Here is a 26,112-nt window from a genome sequence, read left to right as displayed (position 1 = left end):
CATGGAGGGGCATGTGGTATTGCCGGGCATCTGCATGTTTGTGTGTATTTGTATGTGTGTTTTCAGCAGTGACTAATGGAGAAAGAGAGGGAGCCCGGAGAGAAAGAGTGCATACAATATACAATTAAATCTCTTTTGAGCGGGGGAATATTAAACACAGGCTGCTTGTGTGGACTGTAATTTGTAGTGATAAAAGTATTAAAGCAGAGCGCTCGGACAAAGATAGAAGGGTGGACAGCTGCACAGATGGATTTATTTTCAGAGGCATGATACAGTTAACAAAGATAGATGTTTCAAAAGAGCGTCTTCAGCCCCAACTGGAGCCTCAATACAACTGCAATCACTCTGCAGTCTGTCCTCCCCTCCTCTCTTTCTCTTCCCCCTCTTCTTCTTCTCTATTTTACCTCCTACCTGCTCCTTTCTTCCCTCCTTCCCTTCCCTCTCCTTCTCTCCCCCCTGCCTCCCTTCCTTCTCTCTCTCTCTCCCTCTCTGTAGAATTGATCGACTATGTCTCCTCAATCCATCTCTCCCTCTGTCGCTTAGCAACGGGTGCTCTATCGGGTGTGGAGGGTGGGAGTTTCACTAGGGGAGGGGCGGGCGGGCGCGCGGGTGGGTGGGAGGAAGAGGGGGAGAACAGAAGGGGAAGGGGGGGCATGTATGGGTGTGTGGGTGGTGATGGTGGGGGGGGTTAAGCAAAAGCCAATTGTAGTTGATTCCACATTTATTCTGACTGATACATGTTTCCCTTTCACTCCGCATGTGTGAGGATTCACATATAAAAAAAATACAGGAAAACAAAATGATACCGGCGGTGAGATTTTTCAAAACATGTGCTGCAGTTGTAGCACACCACCCAAAAACTGTTTGATATGAGCGCCAGGATGACTAGCAGTAGTAGGTCAGTGTTTGTGTTTGGTGTGTCTGAGTGTGAGCGCTCCATCACTCTCCCTGAAGCTGTGTCACTGTTTCATACAGCGAGCCGTCTCTGTGAAAATACAAAAAGCACACCGATGTGAGCCTGCACTTTAAAAATATCTACGCCTCCTTTTTTCTGTCTCCAAAAAATAGAGAAAATGGAAAAAGACAGGATATTTTGGCCCATAAATGCTGCATTTTTTTTGCTCATGTAATTGCAAACACTTCAAAAAGGTGCAGAGTCCTCATAAACACTTGCACTAAATTTGAACCCATACTTTTTGTGGTGCACAATTAATTCAAAGAAATGTAGTGGTGTGTTATAAACCCCCATGGCCATGAGAATTACAGCCATAAACAGGAGCATGAATATAATTTGCAACAAAATGCTGTTAAAAGTGATCTTTGTACAATCCCTGAATTAACAAGCGTAAGGGAATAAGACAGAGCGTTGAGCAAAGACGCATTGTTCTGTTTTTAAGACCTTATCCTTTTGATCTACACTTAATGTCTGATCCCCTTTGAGGAAGATGTGTAGGCTATTCTTTAAGCCTTATAAATCCAGCGTTAGCAGTGCTTAAGAAGGGAAAAAAGCTGTGTGGTTTAGAAGCAAGAGGGCAGGGGGAGAAGAATGATGAATAATGCTCTTAACCAGCTTGTGGGATAATACACACACATTACAATCTATAATCATTCTAATCTGCAATCTATGCAGAAGAATAAATGTATAGATGTGAGGGGCTGAGGCTTTGAGCTGGAACCAGGTACATGCACATTACAACACATGATCGCTTCTATTCAGCAAAGTGTGTGAGTGTAAAATGTAGATTTTACAGTTTAAAGTAATTACATACTTGAACTATGTGTCTACTGAGGTTTTAGCTTTGACTTAAATACATTTACACCAGCAATCCTGCAGAAGCATACACTCACACACACCCCACTGGTTTCCACATGAGCCTGTGTGTTACTGCTGCTCTACAGCACACAATCAGCTGCAGGATTTTGAAGTGAATAAAATATAAAAACATTAAAAATGAGTTGGAGGCATTTTAAGTTCATTTGCATTCATTCTGACTTTGACTGGAGTTAACTGACTTCCAGATCAATTAAAAGGAATGATGCATCAAATATGTGCATCATAATAGCTGGAGTCTATGTGTACACATAGTATTCATATGTTTGTTTGTGTCTTATAACACAGACCTACATAAAAATCTTCATTAACACATTTTTATGTTTTAGGCTGTATTTATCTTGTACATCCTCTATCTTATTTATCTCATTCATCCTGATGTGTTTATATTGACATTTCATCTTCTTTCGGCATGACAAACACATGCCTTCAGTGCTTGGAGCGTGTGTTCAGAGAGTATTTCTGTGTGTTATGTGTTTTTAACTGACAATGAAATATTATTTGGTTCTATTTTTTGGTATCTATTTAGAAAATAATGGACTTCAGCTATGTTTGGGTGACATGTATGTCTATGTTTACTAGGGCTGAGATTCACTAATGAATTTGAAGTAAGAGCATGTTTCCTGGTGTGTGGATCTTCAGCTCTTTTGTGCTTGTACATTCCCATCCAGCACCCACTCCTAAGGGATGTGCATGTATTTATTGTGCATGTCTAACATCTATCTATCTATCTATCTATCTATCTATCTATCTATCTATCTATCTATCTATCTATCGAATTGACACAGGTGCAGCCTGCAACAGTTTTAAAGCACCAATATAAACACCCTATATGCCAATCTATAACAATGTTAAAGTGAAAGCAATAAGAATGTAAAATAAATGCCAACAAATAAAATAAAATAAAAAGTTTGCAGCAAAATCACACACACATAATCACAACATGTAATACCTATAAAACTCCTTTTTAAATCCCTATTTAGATTTTACTGAATTGTTGACATGACTCACTCTTGTTAATAAATCCTACTTATTTTTTAAAGTTGTGTCTAAATGTGACGTCATAAAAATTAAAGCATTGAAAAAAACATAAATTAGGTTGTTTTACATTAATTCGAGTTTGCAGTATTTTGGGGCTTAAGGCCTTATTATCCTGTCTTATTTGTTTTGTTTATACGTTTTCCTCTCCTCTAAAGGAACCGGCTCTCCAAGCGTCTCGTGAGCACTTTGAGGCCTCGCGTAGCGAAGTTGAAGGTGTCCAAAAAGAAACAGGAAAAAGGCGACTTAATCCGTCTAGCATTTAGTAATCCAGCCCGATGGGATCGATGCTGTATTGAATGTGTTTGTGATTAGTAGCTCTATTGATCGCGGTGACATCATGGGAACACACCTGAGTGATGGTTATTTCGCTAACAGCTTGTCACAATCCAAATAAATCTGTTTGTCTTCGATGAAAAATTATAGCCTACGTATCAAAAACACGCAGGTGTGATTTTGTTCATTTGTCTAAATAGCTGATAAATTGTGCCAGGCCGAAATTGTGTTTCTCTTTGATCAGTTAGACGACGCACTTGAACACAACATAAAATAAAAGTAACACAAAAACGGTTAGCGACTGACGCAAAGACAACAGGAACGTTCATACACAATTAGGCCTGTTTAAGAAAAAAGTTTTGGTGTCTGTTCGATTTTTTTTGTAAAACTCAATTATGTTTATGTGTTTAATTCGTATATATAATTTAAATGATATATCTTATTAAAGTTTAGGAAATACAATTAGGCTATTTACGACAGAAATAACACACCTTACCGTTTCGACAGTTGATTAATCTTCTATTGAGATAGGTGCTTCGACACCTGTTGTCCCAAATATTTAGGAGGCCTTCTAAAAATTAAAAATACGCTTCATTCTGCACGAGCTCACTTTCATTTTGAGTGAAACCAAAAGCAGAGAAAGGGATGTGCTCCCAATTCTTTCTGCCGATCGATCAGGCTGCGGATGGATCGATATGGCACCAGGGCTATTGATCACTATACAGTCATCTATTGCTGTGCGCTTTCAAATGCAAATGTACCTAAATAATAATCTTTGGCAACACACTAATTCCTTAACAAACTGCAAGCAAACGCTTTACAAACAAGGAGATTCGATACAGCAGCCATTTTTTTTTTCTATTTTACATGTCGGCCTTTTAAAGTGAGCACACACAGAGGATACACGTGTGAGTGTGGAATTAACAGTGGGCTTTCGCTTCAAGATTTAACAGGAAAAAATATTCCAAAAATTCAGGGTGACAGTGATTTGGACTAGTTTAAAAACTTTTACATAAAGACTTTATTTTAAGAAATTTTATATAGAAATTAAAACCTTCAGCTGCAAAAATATCAAACTACTAAGGCCGTTTATTTGTGTCATGAACACATTCACACAATTTACTGAATGTAACTGATAGTCATGTATAATTTACACATACACTCTCTTAAAGTAGAGCCATAGGCAAACAAGGCTGGTGTGAGGATCCAAACAAGGCCATATCAGTGTGCGTGTGTGTGTGTGTGTGATGGGAGAGAGAAAGAGAGGAGCAGCACCACCTCGTCCCGCTGACTTGCTCAGAGGCCTGATCAATGCGACATTACTAAACACTGCTACTTAACTTTTGCCAATAGCCAGATTCAAGTAAATATACTTTAGAATACATTAAGCGTGATGCATCAGCCGCGGAGTCATTCAAGAAGTCATGAAAAGATTAGTCTGTCTCTATCGAGTGATTCCTGGGAAAATAGACAAGAGCACGGGAGAGTTGGCCAACAAGAAATACTTCTTATTTAAACACTCGGATCTCTATGAATAAAGCGACATAAAGATGAAGTTTGAAGAGAATGGAGTGCTACGTTTTCTCCACGTGCTGCGAAAAAAGTAGTCCCTGTGTTAATGTGAACTAAGCGGTTTTTTTTTTAAATAAAAAGATGAATTCAGGTGATAAATTGCATACGATAAATTGAGAATAGTAGTGGGAGTACATATAAATGATTTTAATTATTTATTTATTCACATAGCAGCACTAAAGCTGAGCTGAAACTTTGTCAGCTGTTTGCTCGTGCTCACTTCCTGTAATGAAACAGCCTGTTGACACGGGTCAAACACATAACAGGATGGACCTAACTTAAACCATTTTAGCAGAATGCATCTTTGGCCCTATCGATCGTTCAGAAATGCATCGATCAAGCGGAGCTCCGGGTCCAGCATTGATTAGTTGATCAGCAAACGACAGCAGTGCTTGAAGATAAAAACAAACTGCTCTGGGCCTCATAAAAAGAAAAACTGTTCTAGTGATCCCGGAACTCACTGCAACCGGAAACTAGGTAGGTTGAAAAATAAAAAATATAAATGAAGACAAATAAAGTGAAACTTTTTGGGGGTTCTATTATCACTTACAAATAAATGAAAACAAAAATATTGTTGCTGCACGAACAGCAACAATATTATAGTGTGTGTGTGTGTGTGTGTGTTGGAGTGTAAAGTCGATGCCAACGTGGTGCTGAGGCCACCACCTCGCGCGCAGTTATTAATATGAAATAAATGAGCGGCTCTCTGCGGCGTCGCCCCAGTCACACCGCAGATATCGACACAGTTAATATTTCATATTGTGTGTTTGCCATAGGATATGCTTATTTAAGTATTCCGAAACAGTACATTAAAAACACAAATTAAAACTGAGCTCTAGGCGGATGCATAGATTTTAGGGGTGTGTGTTCACTCTGCATCAGATTTTATGTGAACTCGCTGAAAGGACGATTTGGCCAAAGTGCGTAAAAAGAAGAAAACAGAATTGATTGAAATTTAGGGAAAAAGTGCGCTTACACCCTGTTGACCCTGATTTCTCTCACACAGAGCTGTGGAGATAATCAGAAAGAGAGTAGGGATATGAAGTGGAGAAGTTGTTGGTGAAGGTGTAAAACTTTTCCGCGCCTTGTTTTGGGTTGTAAACCCTGGTGAATTAGGAGCGAGGAGCCAGCAATGAAAGTTAACATCCATCACCACCGCGACCAATAAGCTGCTCTGGCCGGCTGGCTGAGCACAGATGACGGATTCGCTGCTGTGCGGGCTTCGGTAATTCATTTTCGATAGCAGTGGTGGCTGGGATCAATACAGGGACATTAACCCAAGCGGACACTGCTGTTCTCCTGATGGCACAAGCCAAAAGCCACCATCCCCCTGTTGGCAATCAGCAAAGACACACTTTTTTACGCTCATTATTTGGAGGAGAGGGGGGCAGAGTGTGCCAAGGCCGCTGATATCACCATTCATCAGGGCAGTTATGGATGGACCTGACCTAACTGTTGGTAAACACTGGTCAGGGGAAATTATTTTATGCAATTTGCAAATGATTAGTGATGCCACTTCCTGGATTGTTAGGCTATTTTTTTTCCAGAGCACAGGTCGAAATCCTAATGGGCTCATTTTACATAACATCGGAGGAAATGCCAAGTTTCTCACTTTGTTAGTGCTCACATGGTTTACAGAGCAGTGAAGGCCTGCTGAACACACACGCACAAGCATGGACACATGTGTGTTAGCACATATCACAGAAGTGTTGGTGTTGTGATTCTTTACACATATGCTGCAATTTAATGTGTGAGTCCTCCCTGACATCTCACCAATATGACAGCTGCACACACTGTATGTAAAAGGCTCCTACTGTCGAGGTTGGACTGGTAATCTGGCATACAAGGCATAATCTAGGTGGGTTGACACATGTTAGTGTGATCTGTCATTTTTTTTTTAAATAATTTCTATCTTTATACTTCTACTAGGAAATCTGACCAGCATGTTCCCCTTTAACATCGACAGACAGTGCTCAGGCATTCTTCTATTTTTATTTTCTACAGCATTTACTTCTCATCTTTGGGAAATCATTTGGTAGATGTGGCTGTAAAAGAGGACGAAGGAACAGTTAGGTCATGTTCGACCAGCAGTAAAGGGCTGGTTTGCACCAAAATTGCCAGTCCAGTGCTGCCTACCATGCTGCGTTTTGTATTAGATGTTCAGATTTGGTACATGATGCGTCACATTGAAATCCGTGGTTTTATTAAGGTCATATAAGATAAAATAAAATGAAAACTTTCACTTTTTAAAACTAGTTATAGAAATAGTCGTAATTGCAGTTTTATATGCGTAAAAAAATGCATTCTGTAGAATTCTCTGCGTATTACGCACGGTCCTGCATTTGTGCGCATGGCACTGCATCTACCTTTACTAGGACAGAGCAAAATTAACTTGATAGAAACTCTTCCCTGACAACTCTAGGGGGCTTAGTGCACTTTATTTCTACCTAAAAAGCATAACTTACTCCAATACTCAAATCCTTTCATCTCACTCTGCTGCTATATAGCATCTATATTGTTGCAGCCCCCTGCATATAGGCACCACCAATCTATCGATGCGTCTCCTGATCCATACATACTTTGACATTGATGGATTGCTGACCTGGATTGACGTCAGTGAGCAGCAAGTTTCATACAGAAGTTTATCAGGACATTATGAGAGAAGGAGAGAGAGTTGGTGTGAGGGAGTTGTTGGGGTTTCGCGGCCTCAGTCCGAGGAGCAAAGATGCGAGAGGGGTCAAAGCCCAGAGGCTATGATGAATTGAAACTCGGCAGACTTTGTTGTGAAACATTTACTGGAGGAGAAACTTGTGAGAAATAAAGTTAGGAGCAAAGAAAGAGGAAAAAGATTGGACTTGAACAATGGATCGTTTCCTTTTCACACTGTAGAGGAGAGACGCAAATTTCAATGGGAGGCTGATTATCATTTACAGAGTCAAAGGTCATCCCCAGTCTGGATCTAGCATTTTAAACTTTTAAAGACTTCTTTATTTATATTTAAATGGAGCATGTTTATTCTTAGTGCACCAAGAGGCATATTAAATTTATGAATAATAAAGGCTGAAGGCTATGACCTCCTCTTAAGAAGAGCTGCTTTTCTAATTACACCCGTGGCCTGATGTGACACATGTCAATTAATCTTTAACTTTGCGCAGAAGCATCACATGCGTTCTGGCGCCATGTCAAACGCTTTTATCAGAAAGAAAAACAAGGAGCGAGTCCGTCTTATCCATCTGAGTGGAGATGTTGCGCACTCTGCAGAGGATTGCAGGTCTGTGTTTTATCTCTGAGTCTAATGCAATCTTTTTCAGGAATTTAAGGCTCACTGTGCAACATGAACAACCCATGACATAGGGGCCAGTGACGTCAGGGTGGCCCCAGACAGAGTGCGCGAGTGCGAGAATAGACCACGGGGGCGCGCACATGCGCACAGGCTCGGTCTCATCCTAACATGAGCGCGGGCGCGTCAATATACACACAGAGAGCAGAGCAGCGCTTTGGGTATAGTAGAAGGTGCTCCAACAGCGAGAGAAATCCAGGCAGGCTGCACCTACACACAGTGAGCGGAGGGCTTGTGGCGCCGGGACCCGATCTTTTAAAACCATGCTGGATTGACTGCAGAGAGGCAACTACAATCAATGGCTTGGCTTTGAAATCGTTGAAAATTTATTGGAAAGGAGTGTGAGACAGAGCGACAGTGAGAGAGGGAGAGCAGCGAGGGAGAGAGCGAGAGAGTGGTGAGAGGGGTGGAAATAAAGATCATTTTCAGCGATGGAGCTTACAATGGAAAACATTGGAAATCTGCACGGTGTTTCTCACTCCCATCAAACGAGCGACTTAATGAACTCGCCGCACGCGCGCCAGTCGTCGGCGTCGCATCGGAACTTGGTGTCGCACGGGCGCTCAGCCATGGTGTCAAGCATGGCCTCGATACTGGAAGGAGCGGGGGACTACCGCACAGACCACGCGCTGTCTGGGCCCCTGCATCCGGCCATGACCATGTCGTGTGACTCCGGGATGAGCCTGAGCAGCACCTACACCACGCTGACGCCGCTGCAGCACCTGCCCCCCATATCCACCGTGTCGGAGAAATTTCACCACCCGCACCCACATGCTCACCATCATCCGGCGCACCAGCGGCTCACAGCCGGTAACGTCAGCGGCAGCTTCACCCTGATGAGGGACGACCGAAGCCTCGCCTCCATGAGTAACCTCTACGGCCACTATCCCAAAGACATGTCCGGCATGGGCCAGCCTCTGTCCCCTCTCTCCAACGGGCTGGGCTCTTTGCACAGCTCCCAGCAGACTCTCAGCGCCTACGGCCCCGGTGCTCACCTCTCCAACGACAAGATGATCTCCTCGGGGGGGTTTGAGTCCCACGCGGCCATGTTGTCCCGGGGAGAGGAGCACCTGGCCAGGGGTCTCGGGGGCCACGGGGCCGGGCTCATGACCTCCTTGAACGGGATCCACCATCACAGCCATCCGCACTCTCAGGCAAACGGGTCCATGCTGTCTGAGCGGGACAGGCAGACGGTGGTGGGAGGCGGGCAGGGCGGCGGGTCTGGGCAGGTGGAGGAGATAAACACCAAGGAGGTGGCACAGCGAATAACGGCGGAGCTCAAGCGCTACAGCATCCCACAGGCCATCTTTGCTCAGAGGATCTTGTGCCGGTCCCAGGGAACTCTGTCCGACCTGCTGCGGAATCCTAAACCGTGGAGTAAACTCAAGTCAGGCCGGGAGACGTTCAGGAGGATGTGGAAGTGGCTCCAGGAGCCAGAGTTCCAGCGGATGTCGGCGCTCAGGCTTGCAGGTGAGTGAGGAGACAGCTCCCAACCTGAGTGATGTGGAGGGATCAATTAAGAGTCAATGTGGCGAGACTGTCAATAGCTGCTCAAACAGACATTACTAGAAGTTATTAGTCGATTGTATTGAGTAAAACTTCATCATGACAGTTGGGGTGTTAAATGTTGGGGGAAATCTATATTTTGATTGATGATACAATCCATGTGAGTATAAACAGACGCTGTGAAACACTGGAGCTGTTAGAAACAAAAGAGAAGAGGTGACTTTTAAAATCACACGAGGTGCAAACGCATGCCCCCTGCACAGATGTTTGTTTTTACGCACCGTTTTACGCACGGACATAGCAAAGTTACACACTCCTCTCCCTCTGTCACTGTTCCTGTCACCCTCTCTCTCTCTCTCTCTCTCTCTCACACACACACACACACACTGGAGACCAAACAAAGGAAATCAAATCAGGATGTTCCCAAAATTGATTACATCTCACTGCAATTACTTTAGAAGTATAACAAACCCACACTCTGAGACCAGTGCAAACACCAAGTTTTACTTTGGACTCTTTTGTATCAAACACTCTTGATGTGATACTCGTCCTGTCAAATAAGGCGCAAACAAGGATCGTCTGAGGCCTGGCCAGAGAGTCTGGGGAGCATGACCTCCTATGGATCAATATTTCAGGTCCAGGCGTCCCCTTTCAGAGCAGCGCACTGATAAATGATCGATTTGGATCTGAAAGACAGAGACACAAACAGATGCGTCTTTCTTTGCTCTGTTCTGTCTTCTGCCCTCTTCCAAAGTTGGTCTAGGGCCTGTTTAGCCTTTCAGTTGGTTTACACTTCTTATGGTTTATAAGGGTTTACATGGGGAATTGTTAAAACGTGATAACAGTAATGTTTGGGTACTCTTTGTGTTCAGGAGGGCTTCTTTTTCTCTGGCTCATGTCCTTGGTTGGGATTTTTATTGCGCAAAGATCCTCACATAAACGCTGTGATTTGAGCCCACCTCCCCGCCCCCTTTACACCCTCTAACACCTGATTAACAGGACACAAATGAAAATGGGAGACGTCGCAGAAGGGTTAAAACAGAGATGTGAGTGAGAGGTCCCCTCTCATTGATGTTTGTGTAAAGGCCCCGTTTAGACGTGCAGCGCCTCCAAACGTCAATCAGCTCCTCTGTGTCGTATTTCAGAGAACAGTTCAATTAAGCAGATATAGTGGCATATTTTAGTTCCAGTCAATGCCCTATTGAAAAGCACTTAATGGCATGTAAATTGTTCCTTTGCGCATTTAGTGGGGTTCTGGTAAATAAAGATTTAAACACTCCACAATTGTCTCTTTAAGTGCCACTGCTGTTAAAGCTAATTGGGCTGTGGGGTTTTATATCTTCCACACTCGGCATCAGGATAAAACCCCCCAATCCAATTGACATGTTGGAGTGGCACAGTCCTGTGCAGAGCACACCTGCAGCCTGGTATATGATGTGTAGATGTGCGTGCGTTTTTGATAGTAGTATGGAAATCTGGGCTTCACTCTTGTTCTAATCTGATCCACAGGCTAAGGATGTTATCAATAATGTGATTTGAAAATGCATTTTGATGCTCAAATCGACTAATTGTGTTATTCTTTTTTCTCTAGAATCAGCAGATTTTCTGCGCTTTGTGTGCATTGTGCATTAACCTGCTGTCACAATGGGCCTGAATGAAAAATCAAGTTGGGCTAAATGGCAAATGACTCGTATGTAAATGCACGGGGCAACATTTTACTTATTGCATTTAAAATCACCATTATCCTCGGTGCGCATGTGGGCTGGGAGTGGGAGTTGGGGGGGGGTTTGCGATGCTGAAAGTGAGGCTGGGCCATACTCGCTCGGCCACATCAATCAATAAATTCAAATTACTATTCCAAATTCATCACAGTCACACAAATCAATGCCGCTGCCCTGCTTAGCTAATGTGAAAATGCCAGTGTCTGCACACACACGACAATCCAGCCCTGAAACGAAAAACAGAGCACAGATAGGCCCGTTTGAGGGGGGAGTGTGTGCATATGAGTGTGTGTCCTTCACGCTCAACATCTCCCAATGCAACGAGGGCAAAGACCCACAGGCTTCCCCACCTATTGTGTTCTTCATATGCAGAGCCAATCAGCCAGGCCCAGCTAAAAGCTTTAACCTTTAGGTGCCTTTCTGAGCATCTTAAAGCTTTACTGTTTAAATAAAAAGGCTGCTCCACTGTCAAGCTGCACGGAGTGGGAAGGACGCGCGCAAAGTGAGGTTTGCGAGGCATTTAAAGATCGCATTAACGATGAAAACAATTCGTCTTTGCATCTGTGTTGAATTCCACACTCCATCTCAATGTATTTGGTTGGGTCAATACAGCCCTGATCGATAAGGATAGCCAGTGCATCTATCAATTATCCCGCCTCAGCACTCTCTCCCATTGGTCTCTCCCCCGGAGCGGAGGGGGGAGGCTGGAGCCGGAAAAAGGGGGGAAATAGGACAGCTGTTATAAAAAAAAAAAACGCCATTGCAACACCTTTTTTCTTTTCTGTAATCATGGTCCATTTGTTGTGCGTAATGTGCCCTCACTCATTTGTCCTGCGGGGTTTAGGTTACACAGATACACGCGCAATTTTCACACCAAACAATACAGAAAATACACAATCACATCACCAAATCTGTGGTGTATCATCACCAATAGTGGGTTTAATTTCACAGCAAAATCGAAGAAATATCTCCAAGATCCTCTCCATTACGCATCGTTTCTTCCCTATGACAGTGATGAGGTGCCATGGCATCCCTCCCCAAAAAAAGAGAGAGAGGAAAAAAAGCGCAGTTGGTTTATTACCATTTGAATGGCCAGAGCACGTGCCAGGGGGCGCAGGTCAGGACCCACAGGACACGCAGGGAAAACATTGTTGAGAATGAGGGTGAGAGGCCTCTATTCATGTTTCAATGGACTACACGCAGTTTACACAGGCCTAATCCCGGAGCAATACTCCTCCCCGTGCACCACCATCACCGTCACACTGGGCCCTATTGTGCCCCGCGCGTGCACCAGTGCAATGCAATTCATTTCCCTTGGTAAATATTGTCTAATTGAGTTGGCTCTTATGAGATATACCGTTAATTTCAGACCAGGTCTTATTATATAGCCCATTCTGCCCTCACATCTGGCTGAATCAAACCTACTTGGACATTTGAAATGATGGTAAACATTCTTTTTCTGCAGGTCAAATGCATTTATGTTAATTTATATGCCGCCTAAAGAGTGCACAGCCTGCTCTTTGTTTCCTCAAAGCATGCACATTAGAGGTCTAGGCGCTGTCCATGGTGCTGAAACGCGCCTCTATGCACATCTGCAGCACCTTTTCTCTGTTTGGAGGACAGTTCAAGGTGGTGAACTGGAGTTTTACCAATACATAGTTAATAGCATTCTTGTAGGCCCTAAACACCATTATTTCATCCAACAGCTCCCACCCATCGATCAATATTACAATCCACAATCGCGTCAATCACATCACCCAGCACCCTACTTTCCAGTCCAACAGGGGTTTCCATTTAAATCTCATCTCACTCCTTCTAGGAGCTGCACAACACAAACTGAAGGTCGTTTTTTATTTAGTTTGGGATGCCTATACATATATCCTGCAGCAACAAAAAGTAGTCCGGGTGGTGATGCTTCTTTTGGGTCATTTAAGCCGGGATAATGGGTTTAATTGGATGGGGCATTACTATGTGATTGATGCGGGTTAATCTAAAACAGGATTTTTTTTTCTCATGAAGATGTGGCTTGATGTTAGCCTGCGAAATGATCGATTGGGACTTTAATAATTGATGTGTGAGGGGGAAGATAGGGGGGTAAACAGTGCAGCTGCGGTTTCAGAGCCTCGTTGTTCGTTAAGCACAGCATCGTGTGCTGTAAGTAGTGAGACACGCATGTACAAGCAACGCCTTTGAAATCCTCTGGTGGGAGAGCAACAGTCATTTTCTGGAGGTTATACCTCGAGGCTATTTGGTTTTAATCCCGGGTTCAGTGCGGCTCAGACCAGATGAAATGACATCTCACGCCTTGCATCATTATCTGCAAGCAGGCAATAAGATGCTGGCTGCATGTTTGAGAAGGAAGCCGATTAATTCAGCGGTATGTTTGCATAAATCTTCATGTTAAAGGCTGCTGTGAGTCGTCTTTATGGAATGCGCCATGCAACTTACATAAGGATGGGGTCTAAACATGCAGCTTGAGTTACGATGCACACAGTCTGCTGAGATTTCTGTATAACACAGGAGCATATCACAGCCTGCAAACGTGTCGCCTCCCCGTTTCTCCTCTCCTGTGTGTATGTGATCAGGATGTAGAGTGCGTCTGCGCCACATTGTTAAGGCCGATCTGGCGAGCCCTGAATCTGTATCGATTTCCATTCCCCGGCCTCTGCCTTCCATCTCTGGAGCTGCGCCATGCAGCCATGCAACCCCCTCCATCTCCACCATGCAACACCATTTCTCCCATTAACAGCTCACCCTTCAAACACACACTCTACACAACGACTAATAAACTTCGCATGTTCTCTCTGTACACCTATCCTGATGACTTTTTTTTTATTATTCCAAAAGGTTTCAGTCGCTGATCTCCATTTCTGTGATAGAGGAGGATTAGCAGCACGAGACAGCTTACAGTTCACACACAGTTAACCTCTTTCTGCTCATTATACATCCCACCCACACTGCTCCGACCAGCCGACCTTATTATTCTAAATTATGTAATTTTAATAGAAATCAGATTAGCGACAGAAGCACGAGCCTGCACTGTCTCCCACATCCTCATCCATTTCTCTTTTTAGGCGCGCGCGCGCACACACACACCTCGGTCCAATTCACACGGGGGGCGTACTTAGCAATTATACATGCAGCAGAGGTCTGGACTCTGTACAGTCTCGAACACCGTCTCTTCTATTTTAGATGATCAATTCCTACGCTCCTCCGTCGCCCCCTCGCCAAACCGGATCGATAGGAGAGAATGACCTTTAAATCAAATTGCTGGCAGAGTCGACTGAATGCACGCGGCTAGCTTCAAAGGGTTAACGGCGCTGCGTGCGCGCCCCATTTCAATGCAAGAATACAAAGGACTGAAAAAATTAAGATCATCACAATTAAAGTCATTACATGTCCTCGTGCTCTTTGCTAGATTGGCTTCTTAAAGTGATGCTGCTGCTTGCTTTAGTTCTGTGTGTGTGTGTGTGTGTGTGTGTGTGTGTTCCTTAGTGGAAAAAAAAAAAACAAATCATACAGTGGCTTTTGACCTGCCACAATCTGCAGAGGTTTACACAAGAGCAGAAGCAGGTGACGTGTCCAAAGAGCAGACTGGTTGTGCGATTAAAAATGTTGACCACAGCAAATCAGCTCAGCTGTTATGTAACAACGGGATGCCCCCAAAATAGTGTTGCTGCTGCACCGTGCGTCCTGCGCGCTTGGACGCATCACAAGTAGATAGAACGGTGTTTCCCGAAATCTTTATTTCTAAGGAATGATCTCTGAAATGAGTTTAAGTCACATTATAATATCATCATATCGTTTTACTCTCTTTTTGCTGCTAAAGTGTCAGATGTCTCCACTCCTGCAGAGGGAAAAGTGTGACAGTATCGGATTACTTTTGGGGACCTTGGTTATAAATCTGTGTCCTGCTCTCACTGGCTGCTTATCTGACACCCTGGCAGGCCATCGCTTATTAAAGGTCCGATAATGGTTTGTTTAATGCACAGCAGAGGAACACGAGGCATAGACAATGTCCGCGCAATTAAAGAAAAGGATTAACTACTATCAAGTCTTTTAATCTCGTGTTAGACGAGATTACTCCGCCTTATTCTCGCGTTTTAATTTGGATATTAAAAATTATAAGATCACAATTTGGGATAAAAGGGATAAAATCTACCTTTGCTGCTGAAAAGGGAATATTTTCCTTTTTCTGAAATGAAATCGTCTTTTGAAATTTTGTTCCAAGCGTTGAAGGGAAATATTGATTTCAGGAGACAATACATTATTAATTTTGGGTTTGAAAGAAAAAAAAAAAATCAACATTTTTGTAAAGCATTCCGTGAAGTGCGAGGAGCCGTTTTCTCTCCTTTTTGAGGTTTAATGATGTGTTGTAAAAAAATAAAGCAGCAGGTAGATTCAGAAATGTTGAAACAAATCACGTCTCCTCCTCTCCGGCCTTTTTGAAACGAGATCCTACAGATGGTTTGAACAGAACCTGTGTAAGTCTTTGTGTAGGGTCGATCACAACAAAACCGCAAACACACACACTTACACACACACACACATACATGCAACCCGAAACTCCGGTTGGGCAACCCCACACAGATCAACAAAGGAACAAAACGGCTGTGAAATCAATTGATGAATGAATCGATGAGTGCGCATGAAGCCTGTATTAAACATGGTATTAAATATAAGCAAGAGGCTGCAGGTTATCTACTCACTAATATTCATTTGATCCATTTACTGCTGACTGTTCTTATCTTATCAGGATTTCTACATGTCTGCTAAAGCGTGTGTGGATTACATTTACTCCATAAATCTAACAATAATAATATGTTTACACCATCAGGTTAAATGATAAAAAATACAATTTTCATTACAATGAATTTTATCTTAAAAATGCATGGTTGATAAAACCGGAATGATACATATACAATTAATTATTCTGATGATTTGGAGTGTTCAGGAAAAACAAAATGAAATATATTTAAAATAGGGGGAAAAAATACGTTTCAGAGAATTAACACCCTTGTAAAAAATTAAATCTAGACAAGATGTGCTAAACTGAGCTCAGAGATGTAAAATAAATAATAATAATAAATAAATACAATTATAATCAATAATAATAATACAAACCCCCAAATAAAAGAAACGAATTTGCTTTATTGAAACGTGTACTAATTTTAATCTAATATGTTTTGTTTGGTGTTGTGGTAAAATAGACAATATAAATGTAGTTAAACAGCGCAGTAAGGTTTCTCATGTGACTGAGTGAGGTCTATACTGAACTGAATGTGGAAAATTCCTGCATATAAAAAAGCCGTCTGAGAATAAAAACAGTCATCTGACTGCACATCAGTCTGAAGATGCTCCTGCGACAAACACGTAAATCAACTCTGATATTTACGCAATATTTAAGTGTTTGGAGAAATGTTCATAAACCTCCACAGTTATGGTGTGAATAAGGAAACTGTGACCTTATTGACCTCTGATGTTCTAATCACATTCAGATTTTGCTCTTCTTAATTCTTCCTTTAAAAAAAAAAAAAAAAAAAAAAAAAAAAACATTTTACGCACGTTTGTTCTTTTGGGTAAATGCGTAAAGGCAGATCTTTAGATTCAAAACTCAATTTACTGAATGAAAACATAACCAAGAACGCGAGTCCTGGCCTGGCCTTCGTGCGGGACTATTTTTCACGAGGCGGATTTATTTTTCTAACAAGTTAAATATTGAGTCATAATTTTACACCTTATATATTTTTGTGGAATTGGATGTGCATTTTTATTTTTTCATTTTAAGCTCTAACATGTAATGAACGGGCTGATGCTTGAATACAGGAAAATACACCGTGCAGGCCTACACCTGTTGTCTGCAGCGCGCCTGCCCTTTCAAAATAAAGCATCATGATCATTACCGCTATCACGCATAACTGGTCAAAGCAATTATGAATGAAATCAATGCTGATCGCAGATAAGAGTAGCACTCCAACAATGGAGCTGCTCATACAAATAAGTGGCACATGCGGAAGCAAGGCTGCTATTAAACTGGCACCAAATGATGCAGGTTCAAATCCAGTCATTTATACGCTCCTCTCAATGGCTCAGTGCGTTTAATTATCTAAAACCTCATAAGGAGTGTGATCATCACAGGCTGCAGCCTTTACTCATTATTGATTTTTTTAAAACTTTGCAATGGGTTTAACACTTGGTTGCTAATAACAAATTACAGGCTAAAATTATTATTATTATAATGTGCTTTTTGCGCATCTTAAACCGACAGAGAGAAGATGACATTGTCTGATTTTTCTGTCAAAGCAAAGAGAGATTCCAGTGCATGATGCAGCACAGAGGTAGAATTGAAATGTTTGCAGGCAGCCGAGCTGCAGAGGGCTGAGGTTTGATGTGGGCGAAGGTGTAACTGAGTTCAGGTTGAGTGTTATTGAAGTACTTGGAGAAGAAATGCCTCGCAGCCGAGTCGCTGGAGAAGGCAAACAAACAAATTGTGTCGCTTTATCAGTATATTAACACCAATTCTCACTCATTACATTAAGGAGTATTGAGCTGGAAGTGTTTTGGCCTCGTGCGAGAGAGAGAGAGAGAGAGAGATTGGCATTGCCCTGCAGCCAGTAGAAATAAATGCCACCGTATACACAGGCGGATATTCACACTGCTATCAATCTTTAGGGCAACAGTCCATGTGAACCTGCACATATGTTACTTAATAAAAACAGAGGCTTAAATATCAAATTGTCCCATCATGCAACGGGAAAGGAGTGCAACTACAAGCCCGCTGCAAAGATTACTGTGAGGATTGCTTTCCAACAATGACCGGGGTGTGAGTGTGTATAAATGCGCCGAACCGTGACCGGTAAACATGTTTATTGGTAAATTAATTAAATCAGCAGACTATGGCCCTGCTTGCTTAACAAACAGGGCTTCAGGAGTGTGCACGAGCGGAGTTTGGAAAGTAAAAAAGACTGTAGGGATGATTTGAGATGCAGATCTGTAATCATGCTTTCATAAAACACTACAGGCACAATATTAGGCCGTTTGACTTTCTCATTATGAGCAGGAAGGGCAGCGATGATCAATAAATGATTAATGCTCAAGGTGGACTCGCACATCTGCAGGGACACGAAGAGGCCGGAGACAGCTGTGAGCGCGCGCGCTCCAAACACCTAGGAACAGGTGATGATCATGTGCTTATTCCCCTCCTCTCTGATGTTTTCTCTTAAGAAAATCCGGATCATCATGCTTCCTTCCTCTCCACCCCTTCATGAATCTCCTCTCCAGGCCTCATGCACTCCCTCCCTTCGTCCTCTCCCTCCACCACCTCCTCCTTCTCCTCGGAGGCATAATTAATTGGACGAACTGAATTTCACACACGAATTATTCACGAATCTATCGATCGATATTGAACACCCTGGGCCTTTCTCTTAACCTCGCTTGGTTTGTCGTGAAGCAAAGAATATTAATGTCATCAGCGGAAGAGGAATAGGCCCGAGTTACACCTTTTTTTCATCCGAGTGGAGGAGAAGTTGAAGAATTTCTTATTTTGGAAATTTAGAGAGTTAAAAAGTAAAGACTGCTTGACTCTTGAATTGACAAACTGGACTTCTGCTTTGTATCATTTGGATTCTACTTCAGGGGAAATAAATAGAAAGCTGATCTAAAACAAAGCAAGGCTAACAAATATGCATTTGTTAATCAGTTTGCTTGTTTGTGAGGAGCCTGAAGGATGCATTCAAAGTAGGCCTGCTCCTGTTCACAGCTCCAAACAGCAAATAAATATTTCTGCATGCACGTGTAGTCCGATCAGCAGGGTGCACACCTCAGAATAAAAAAGACGCTCAAACCAGGATTTGTGCTCCTGTCCGGTGGCTCTTTGTGCATGAGTTTCAGTCCGTCTCTCTGCTCGGTGCCTACTGTAGCTCTAAAAGCTGCAATGATCGATTTTTTTTCTTTTCTACGCTGAGCTTGGTTCAGTAATCAGGGCCCCTTCCTCACCGATCGATCGATATTGATTACTAAATCCAGCGCCTGTAGCAAACGCAGCGCACTATGGCGCCCCTGTGCAGCCGGGGCCACGGCGAGAGCGACACCTGCCGACCGACACGGCACATAGCACGCGGTGGGTGGTGGTGGTGGTGGTGGGGAGGGGGATTAGGTGTGTGAGGATGTTAGGAAAGCACACACTCCAAAGCTTCTAGTACTTAAAACCCAATGTGCTGATATAATCCTGATTTCTACGAAAGCCCAAAGTGGACACACAGCCATGCATTTTAGTGTACCTTTTACTGTGATGATTCATTTCACTAAGTCCTAGAAATGTTGATCTATAGGATGCTGGTAGCCTAGAGGTTCTGTCAGTGCTTTCAAGACATACTACTCATAATCTTAAGCTTCTTCCTGCATGTCTTACTCCACTCTCTCCGCCCACCCCAACCTTGTCCACTGTCTTCTGTGCATAAAGCCATTTCATATGTGCTTTTCTAAATATCGATATCAGATGCATCAACTGTAAAGAGTATGTTGCACTTTTTGAGTAATTCATGAAAATATTTTTTCTTTTGGATATGTTTGAAATAAACAAAGATCAAATCAGGGCACCGTTTTATCTCAGTTGGTAGAGCAGGAGCCCATATACAGAGGCCTGGCATGATCGATTCCCAGTCTCTGCGCTTATTTGGGACATGTCTTCCTCACTCGCTCATCCCATGTTTTCTTTCTCACTTCAGCTGTCCTTTTTTGTATGAAGGCGAAAATACCAAAAAATTATCTTAAAAAGACCAAATCAAATAAAAAACAGTGTAGTTACCCTGAGATAACAAGATGCAATAAAAGACAACTAAAACATTAATTTAACTTTAATTTTCACTGAAATTAAAATTCATAGGGTCCTGGGACTGAATCCCAGTCTGTGCGCTTATTTGGTCCATGTCATCCCCGACTCTCTCATCCCATGATTCCTTTCTCTCTCCAGCTGTCCTGCCTGAGTAACGGCAAAATGCTCAAAAATAATCTTAAAGAACAAAGATCAAATCAGATCAAAACAGTACAGTTATCTTGCTATAACAAGCTGTGAAAATAAAAAACCAAAACAAAATTAACTGATTACTTTTAATTGAAAATTCAGTAGAATAAAACATGTAGATGTCCGCTAAGGGCTTCTAAGGGTAGTAGGTTTGATTCCGGGTCTCAGCACATATTTGGTGCTATACGATCAAATCAAAAACAATATAGCTATCTTTGGCTAACAGGGTGAAATAACAGACAACCAATCAACCACAATTTATTCATTTTCATTGAAAACTCAGAAAATTTAGATGTGCAAATGTCTGTTAAGGGCTTCTATGGGTCAGGGGATTGATTCCCAGTCTCCGTGCATATTTGGTGCACGTCGTCCCCTCTCTTGTGCCAAGTTTTCTGTCTCTCTTTAGCTGTCCTATCAGAATGAAGGTCAAAGTCCAAAAATAATCAATAAAAAACAAAGATCAAATCAAATAAAAATAGTATGCTATCTTGGGATAACAAGATGAAAAATTAGACAACCAAAACAACCTCGATTGACCTATTTCATCCAAAATTTTGTAAAATAAAAGATGTAGATGTTTGCTAAGGTCTTCTGCAGACTTTTATCTATTGAATATTACATTTTCAGGACTTAATGTGCCTAAAAGTTCAACTACTTTCTGAGTTTCTTTACTTTTGAACCACAGATACTCGTCAAATCGGTTTCTTTTGTTTTTTATCTTTGCTTTGATTAAATAGATCTGTCTTTATTTCAGACAGAGTAAGGGAGCCTTTTTGTGAAGTCGGCACATCTCTAATCAGATTATTGAAAAATGATCCTTTTCCCTGTTTTTTTTTATGAACCATGACTCATTTTCCCACGAGAAATAAAGTCTGTAAATCCAGCACTTCACATTACATGGTGTGTGTGACTGCATACCTGTACAAGGTTACACATCCAAAGGAATCATGGGAGAAAAAGGTTGTGCTCAGGTGAAGCAAAGGAGGTCTTCTGGCCAAGCTACATAAAAATAAATGGGAACTCAGAGTGGTCTCCAATATTGAGATAGTAATAAATCTATATTGATAATGCCATAAACTTTATTGTTCCAGATATTAAAAAAAACAGTGGAAGTTGCTCTAAAAGCTGTCAAAATGTTCCTGCACCAGTTCCTGTTCATTAAAACATATTCTTAGTCATGTGAAAATGAACATTACATGTTCATTATGAAGTCAAACTGTGTGTCGTATTTTAAACATTACATGGCAACAGAAAATTCTCCAATGCTTTTAGACATTCCTGTGTTCTCATAGGCGGTCAGTATCTTTGCATACTCACTGCTTCTGCGTGGTCTTCAAACAGGCTGCCGCAGAGCTTCTCTGCATGTTCAGGATCTTAGTCCTGCTGAGAGACGAATCCTCTGCATACAAGTCCGAGCAGGAGGGGAGTGCATGTAGCTGCTGAGTAGTTGTAGCTTCTTGTTGGTCAGTGGGGAGCTGATGCAGCCCCAAATGTAGAACACGCAGCGCATCCTCATGTGGATAAAATCATGCATGCTCAGGGAATCCTTGTATATGCAGGCCTGTAAATAAAACTGGGGCCATGGATTGACACAGTTCACTCAGTCCAAAATCTTGGTGTTATTTTGCACATGTGAGAATTCCTATTTCAAAAGAAATGGTTTGAAAAGTGTGAGGTGCAGAAGAGAAAGTTGGAAAGAGCTCAGCTTGTTAGTAGTCAGTTAATATACAATCTTGAGAATGTGGTAGTTTGGCTTTGAATTAATACAACTAATAACGTCCAGTCATAACATTGATGGACATTTACCAGTGATAAAACAGACATACATTTACCATGCCATATCGAAAATGACTATATCATTGTGTCCGTGTCTGATGGTGAGATAAGGAAGCCAATTCAAACTGTTTAAGGAGAATTATATTGAGTTAAACATTAGAAAATAATGACCACATGGTTTATGAAACAGACATGTGCTTTGGGCAGGATTCTTCTAAAAAAGTAGGTTACTGTAATCAGGAATGATTTATTTCTAAGTGGTTAACTTGGGATGAAAATATGATTTCAAAGGTCAATAAGTGACACAGAATCTATTTCCTAAAGAATTCATCAACCACTGAAAATGACAGGAGGTATCTTGTTTTGTTTGTTGCTTTTAAGTTTTGCATACAAAACTTTGCAAAATGCTGCTATTTTGTAAAATTTAGAGCAATTTGGCAAAAAAGCATCAATACCTGTAATATTGTTATTCTTTTGCAAAGATACCCTTCATAAGCGTAATTTTTTGATCAGTTAGTATAGCCTCTGAGCTACAGGGACAATTTTAGATAAAATTATGAAATGATAATCACCCTGAGCCTCTTCCTCTTGGTTGGGAATATCTTTAATCCTATAATAAATCAAAGCCTTTTTATATGATGATATACAAACTGCAAACACAAGTGTGTATTTAGACAAATTTGTGTGCAGCATATTAACATATGTGTATGTGTGCATGATATATATATAGCTGCGGTGTTGATGTGAAATATGAATATGATGGATGGGCCAGTGTGCAGGTTAGACATCTGTAGTAAACAGATTGGACTGCAATGGCTGATCAATGGGCTCTGTTCCACTGTAATTAGACACACAGCGCCACTGCTTGGCTCCAGCCACTTCAGCATAATCACAACCTTCCTCCCTAAACACACACATACACAAACTCAAACCCACACAGGAAGAACACAAGAGAGCAAATTCTGTCCTTAAATGCATCAAGATTCGCACACACGGCGTGGGAGGGAGACATTATTGAAAGCGAGTATGAAAGTATCAGAGAATACCAACGGCAGCAGGTGGAGACCCCACTGGGATGGCATCTTTCTCTCTCTCCCTCTCCAATTTGCTCTCGTTCTGTGGAGACGGTAGGGAGGCAGAGAGGGACATGCAGTCCGTTCTGGCAGGATTCGATCCTCAGTCAGCAGGGGGAACATGTGGCTGCAGAGGTGGAGCCTTAACCTTCTACACTCACTCAACTCCCGCTTCATCATCTCTGGACACCGTTTGTGTCTTTTATGCTGAGCCTGTCTGCGGCTTTCCACTCATCTCCCACAAAAACTTTGACTTACAACACCCTTACCCACAATACAACAGTCTATTAACTATTAATTTCTGTGTTTCGCTGCCTACAACCTCAACGCCCCCCTTGGACCCCCTCCCCAAACCTAAAAAGAGTGTTTCTTTTGAAAATCGCTCTGCGTATAGGAAGGGGCTTGTAGCAGCCAGTGCAGGCACCTCTCAAGCATTTGGGGAGGGGGTTGGGTTGGGGGGTGAGTGGGTTATAAATACCCTCTCAGAGCTCAATAGAGTGGGCTCCAGTGGGCTACGTTTGAAGTAGCAGACTGTAGACCTGCTGGGGGGGATTCTGACCTCAGTCCCTACAGAGAACCCCCCAATTCCTACAGCAAAGTCGGTCAATATCTCTCTTTCTCCTTCGCTCGCCGCCCCTCCCTCGTCTTCTCAGCCCTCGCTTTGGCTCTCTCTCACACACTCACACATTTTTTTCTTCCTCCTCCACCTTTTCTGTTCTTTTCTCCCCAACCTTTTTCTCTCTATCTGCCCCTCCTCTATCTCTCATTTCCACACACACAAAATGCTTACTTTTGTGCAACAGTCACTCAGTCCCCCATTGCGACTCAAACTGCATTAATATTGAATCAAACAGCAGTGTCTCCAGCTAGCAGGCAACAGCCAGTCCCCCCTCCTCACCCTCCTCCTCACCCCATCTTTCTCTCACCGCAGGCTGGCTCCCTGTCTGCACTCTGCAGGATGGAAGGAATATTCCCACTGGGCAGGAGGCATGGATTAGCTTTAAATCAACTTTAATATGGCGATAGAGATGGAGCTGTAGAATCTCTGCTGCTGTAGAAACTAGCTTTCATGTGTTTAAGTACTGGCTAATGATACATTCTGTAACTTTGCTTCCCTCCACATCTATGTCATTGGTTTTTTTATCAGGACAAAAATCACTTTTGTATATTTACCTGGCTTTGTGTTCTTTTCCCCTCTTTGCCTCCCACTCTCATCCCAATCCCTCCCACCGCTGCCATCCATACCAAGCCTGCAAGCGCAAAGAACAGGAGCAACACAAGGACCGCAACACGGCGCCCAAGAAGCAGCGTCTGGTCTTCACCGACCTGCAGCGCCGCACGCTCATCGCCATCTTCAAGGAAAACAAGCGTCCATCCAAGGAAATGCAGATCACCATCTCCCAGCAGCTGGGCCTGGAGCTCAGCACCGTCAGCAACTTCTTCATGAATGCACGCCGCCGCTGCGTGGATCGCTGGCACGACGACCACGGAGCCAGCCCCGGGCAGCCAGGAACATCTGCCACCACCTTCTCCAAGGCCTGAGAGGAGGAGAGGGCATTCAGAGGGCTGGGGAACCAGGTGGGAACAACAGGCATCATGGGAAATTGGCTGTGAAACCTGTCTATGACAACCCCTACCTGGTTCTGGACTGTCTGAATGCCAGAAAAAATCCTTTGTGCCATGCAATCATCTTTTTCGTCTGTCAGAAGTTCAAGCTCTCACCTGAAACATAATCTAAAAGGTGAAAGGTGAAGTCAGGTTCACTCTGCATTACACACAAGGACAATCATTGATTCTGTCTTTTTTTGAAAGAAAAATCATTTTTATGGCATCTGAGAAAGTAAAGAGACACCAAAGATTTGATGTTTTTTGTTGGACGGTTCCAGACATGCGTCGGCCTCCTCCACCACCAAAGTAGCCACAGATTCTGCTTCTTCTCCCAACTCACCTCCTTTGTGTCTGCCTCTCTCTCTCTCTCATCCTCCCTCTACGCCTGCACATGGAAGCAACAAGGGCAAAAAGAACGGCAATAAATCTGACAACAGAACAGCACATAGCCTTATTATCCGAGCCCTGTCCTGCACACACATAAGGCCGTCATAAAGAAAACAAATGCAGCCTGTGAAAAAATAAACAACAAGGCTTTCTTAATCTCCGTCTCTCTACCCCCTCAACCCTCCTGTAGTCTCCTTCATTCCTCGGCCAAAGGTATTCCCTGATGGCCAGCCATTTCAGAGAGCAGCTCAGCCTGATCATACGGCAAACTAATGAATTGAAAAATGAATCGATGCAGACAGAGAGAGCGGGGCCTTGACCCCTCCTGAAGGTGAAACTCAAGACGCTCGCTCGGCAGTAGATACTCAGGTCTTCCAGGCCCAGGTCTATATTTTTTGCACAGATGTTGGGAGGCCTGCAGGGACATGTGTCATTGTTACTCCAAGCCGAGCCTAGAGTCTGTGTGTTTTTCTGACCAACACAAGAGGCGGGTGAGATGTCTGGACATGCTCTTTGTTCTGCTGGGAGCTCTTCCTCTGATCAATAACTTGAGAACCAAGCGACAACAACACGATCGGGCATCCAGCCAACTACATTACAGCTGCATATGAAAAGCAGGATGTAAGAGGAGCACATGGAACCCACTGGAGATGGGGACACAAAGGCCACATAGCAGCAGCAGAAGCAGCAGCAGCACACCTCTTTCTCCCTCCCCGGCCCTGCCTGTGCTGGCAGAGCAACAGTGCCCCCTACTGTCGAGAGCAGAGACCTGAACCCTCAGAGAGGAGGAGGAGAGGGGAGGGAAGAGCCACTAGATGCTGAGGAGAAGTCATGGCACAACACGTTCAAGCCCTTGCAGCTCTTTGAAGGCAGATCAATAGTTAACCATTATCCTATTGTTGTTCCTCATCCAACCAGCACTGGTGAAGCCGGAGGGGGGGGTTCAAGTGAATGCTGAAAAC

At 42.9% G+C, this 26,112-nt stretch overlaps 1 protein-coding gene across 1 annotated transcript; it reads left to right on the top strand.

The window, feature by feature from the left end:
* Nucleotides 1–8,488: 8,488 nt before the first annotated feature.
* Nucleotides 8,489–24,697, top strand: onecut3a (one cut homeobox 3a). Its single transcript, XM_041792070.1, has 2 exons — nucleotides 8,489–9,527; nucleotides 24,405–24,697. Exons 1-2 carry the CDS (start codon nucleotides 8,489–8,491, stop codon nucleotides 24,695–24,697), a joined length of 1,332 nt encoding a protein of 443 aa, XP_041648004.1.
* Nucleotides 24,698–26,112: the final 1,415 nt, after the last annotated feature.

This window comes from Cheilinus undulatus, linkage group 7, assembly GCF_018320785.1.
Source record: "Cheilinus undulatus linkage group 7, ASM1832078v1, whole genome shotgun sequence".
In the NCBI taxonomy this organism is placed as follows: Eukaryota; Metazoa; Chordata; class Actinopteri; order Labriformes; family Labridae; genus Cheilinus; species Cheilinus undulatus.
This window is presented reverse-complemented; position numbering and strand designations above follow the sequence as displayed.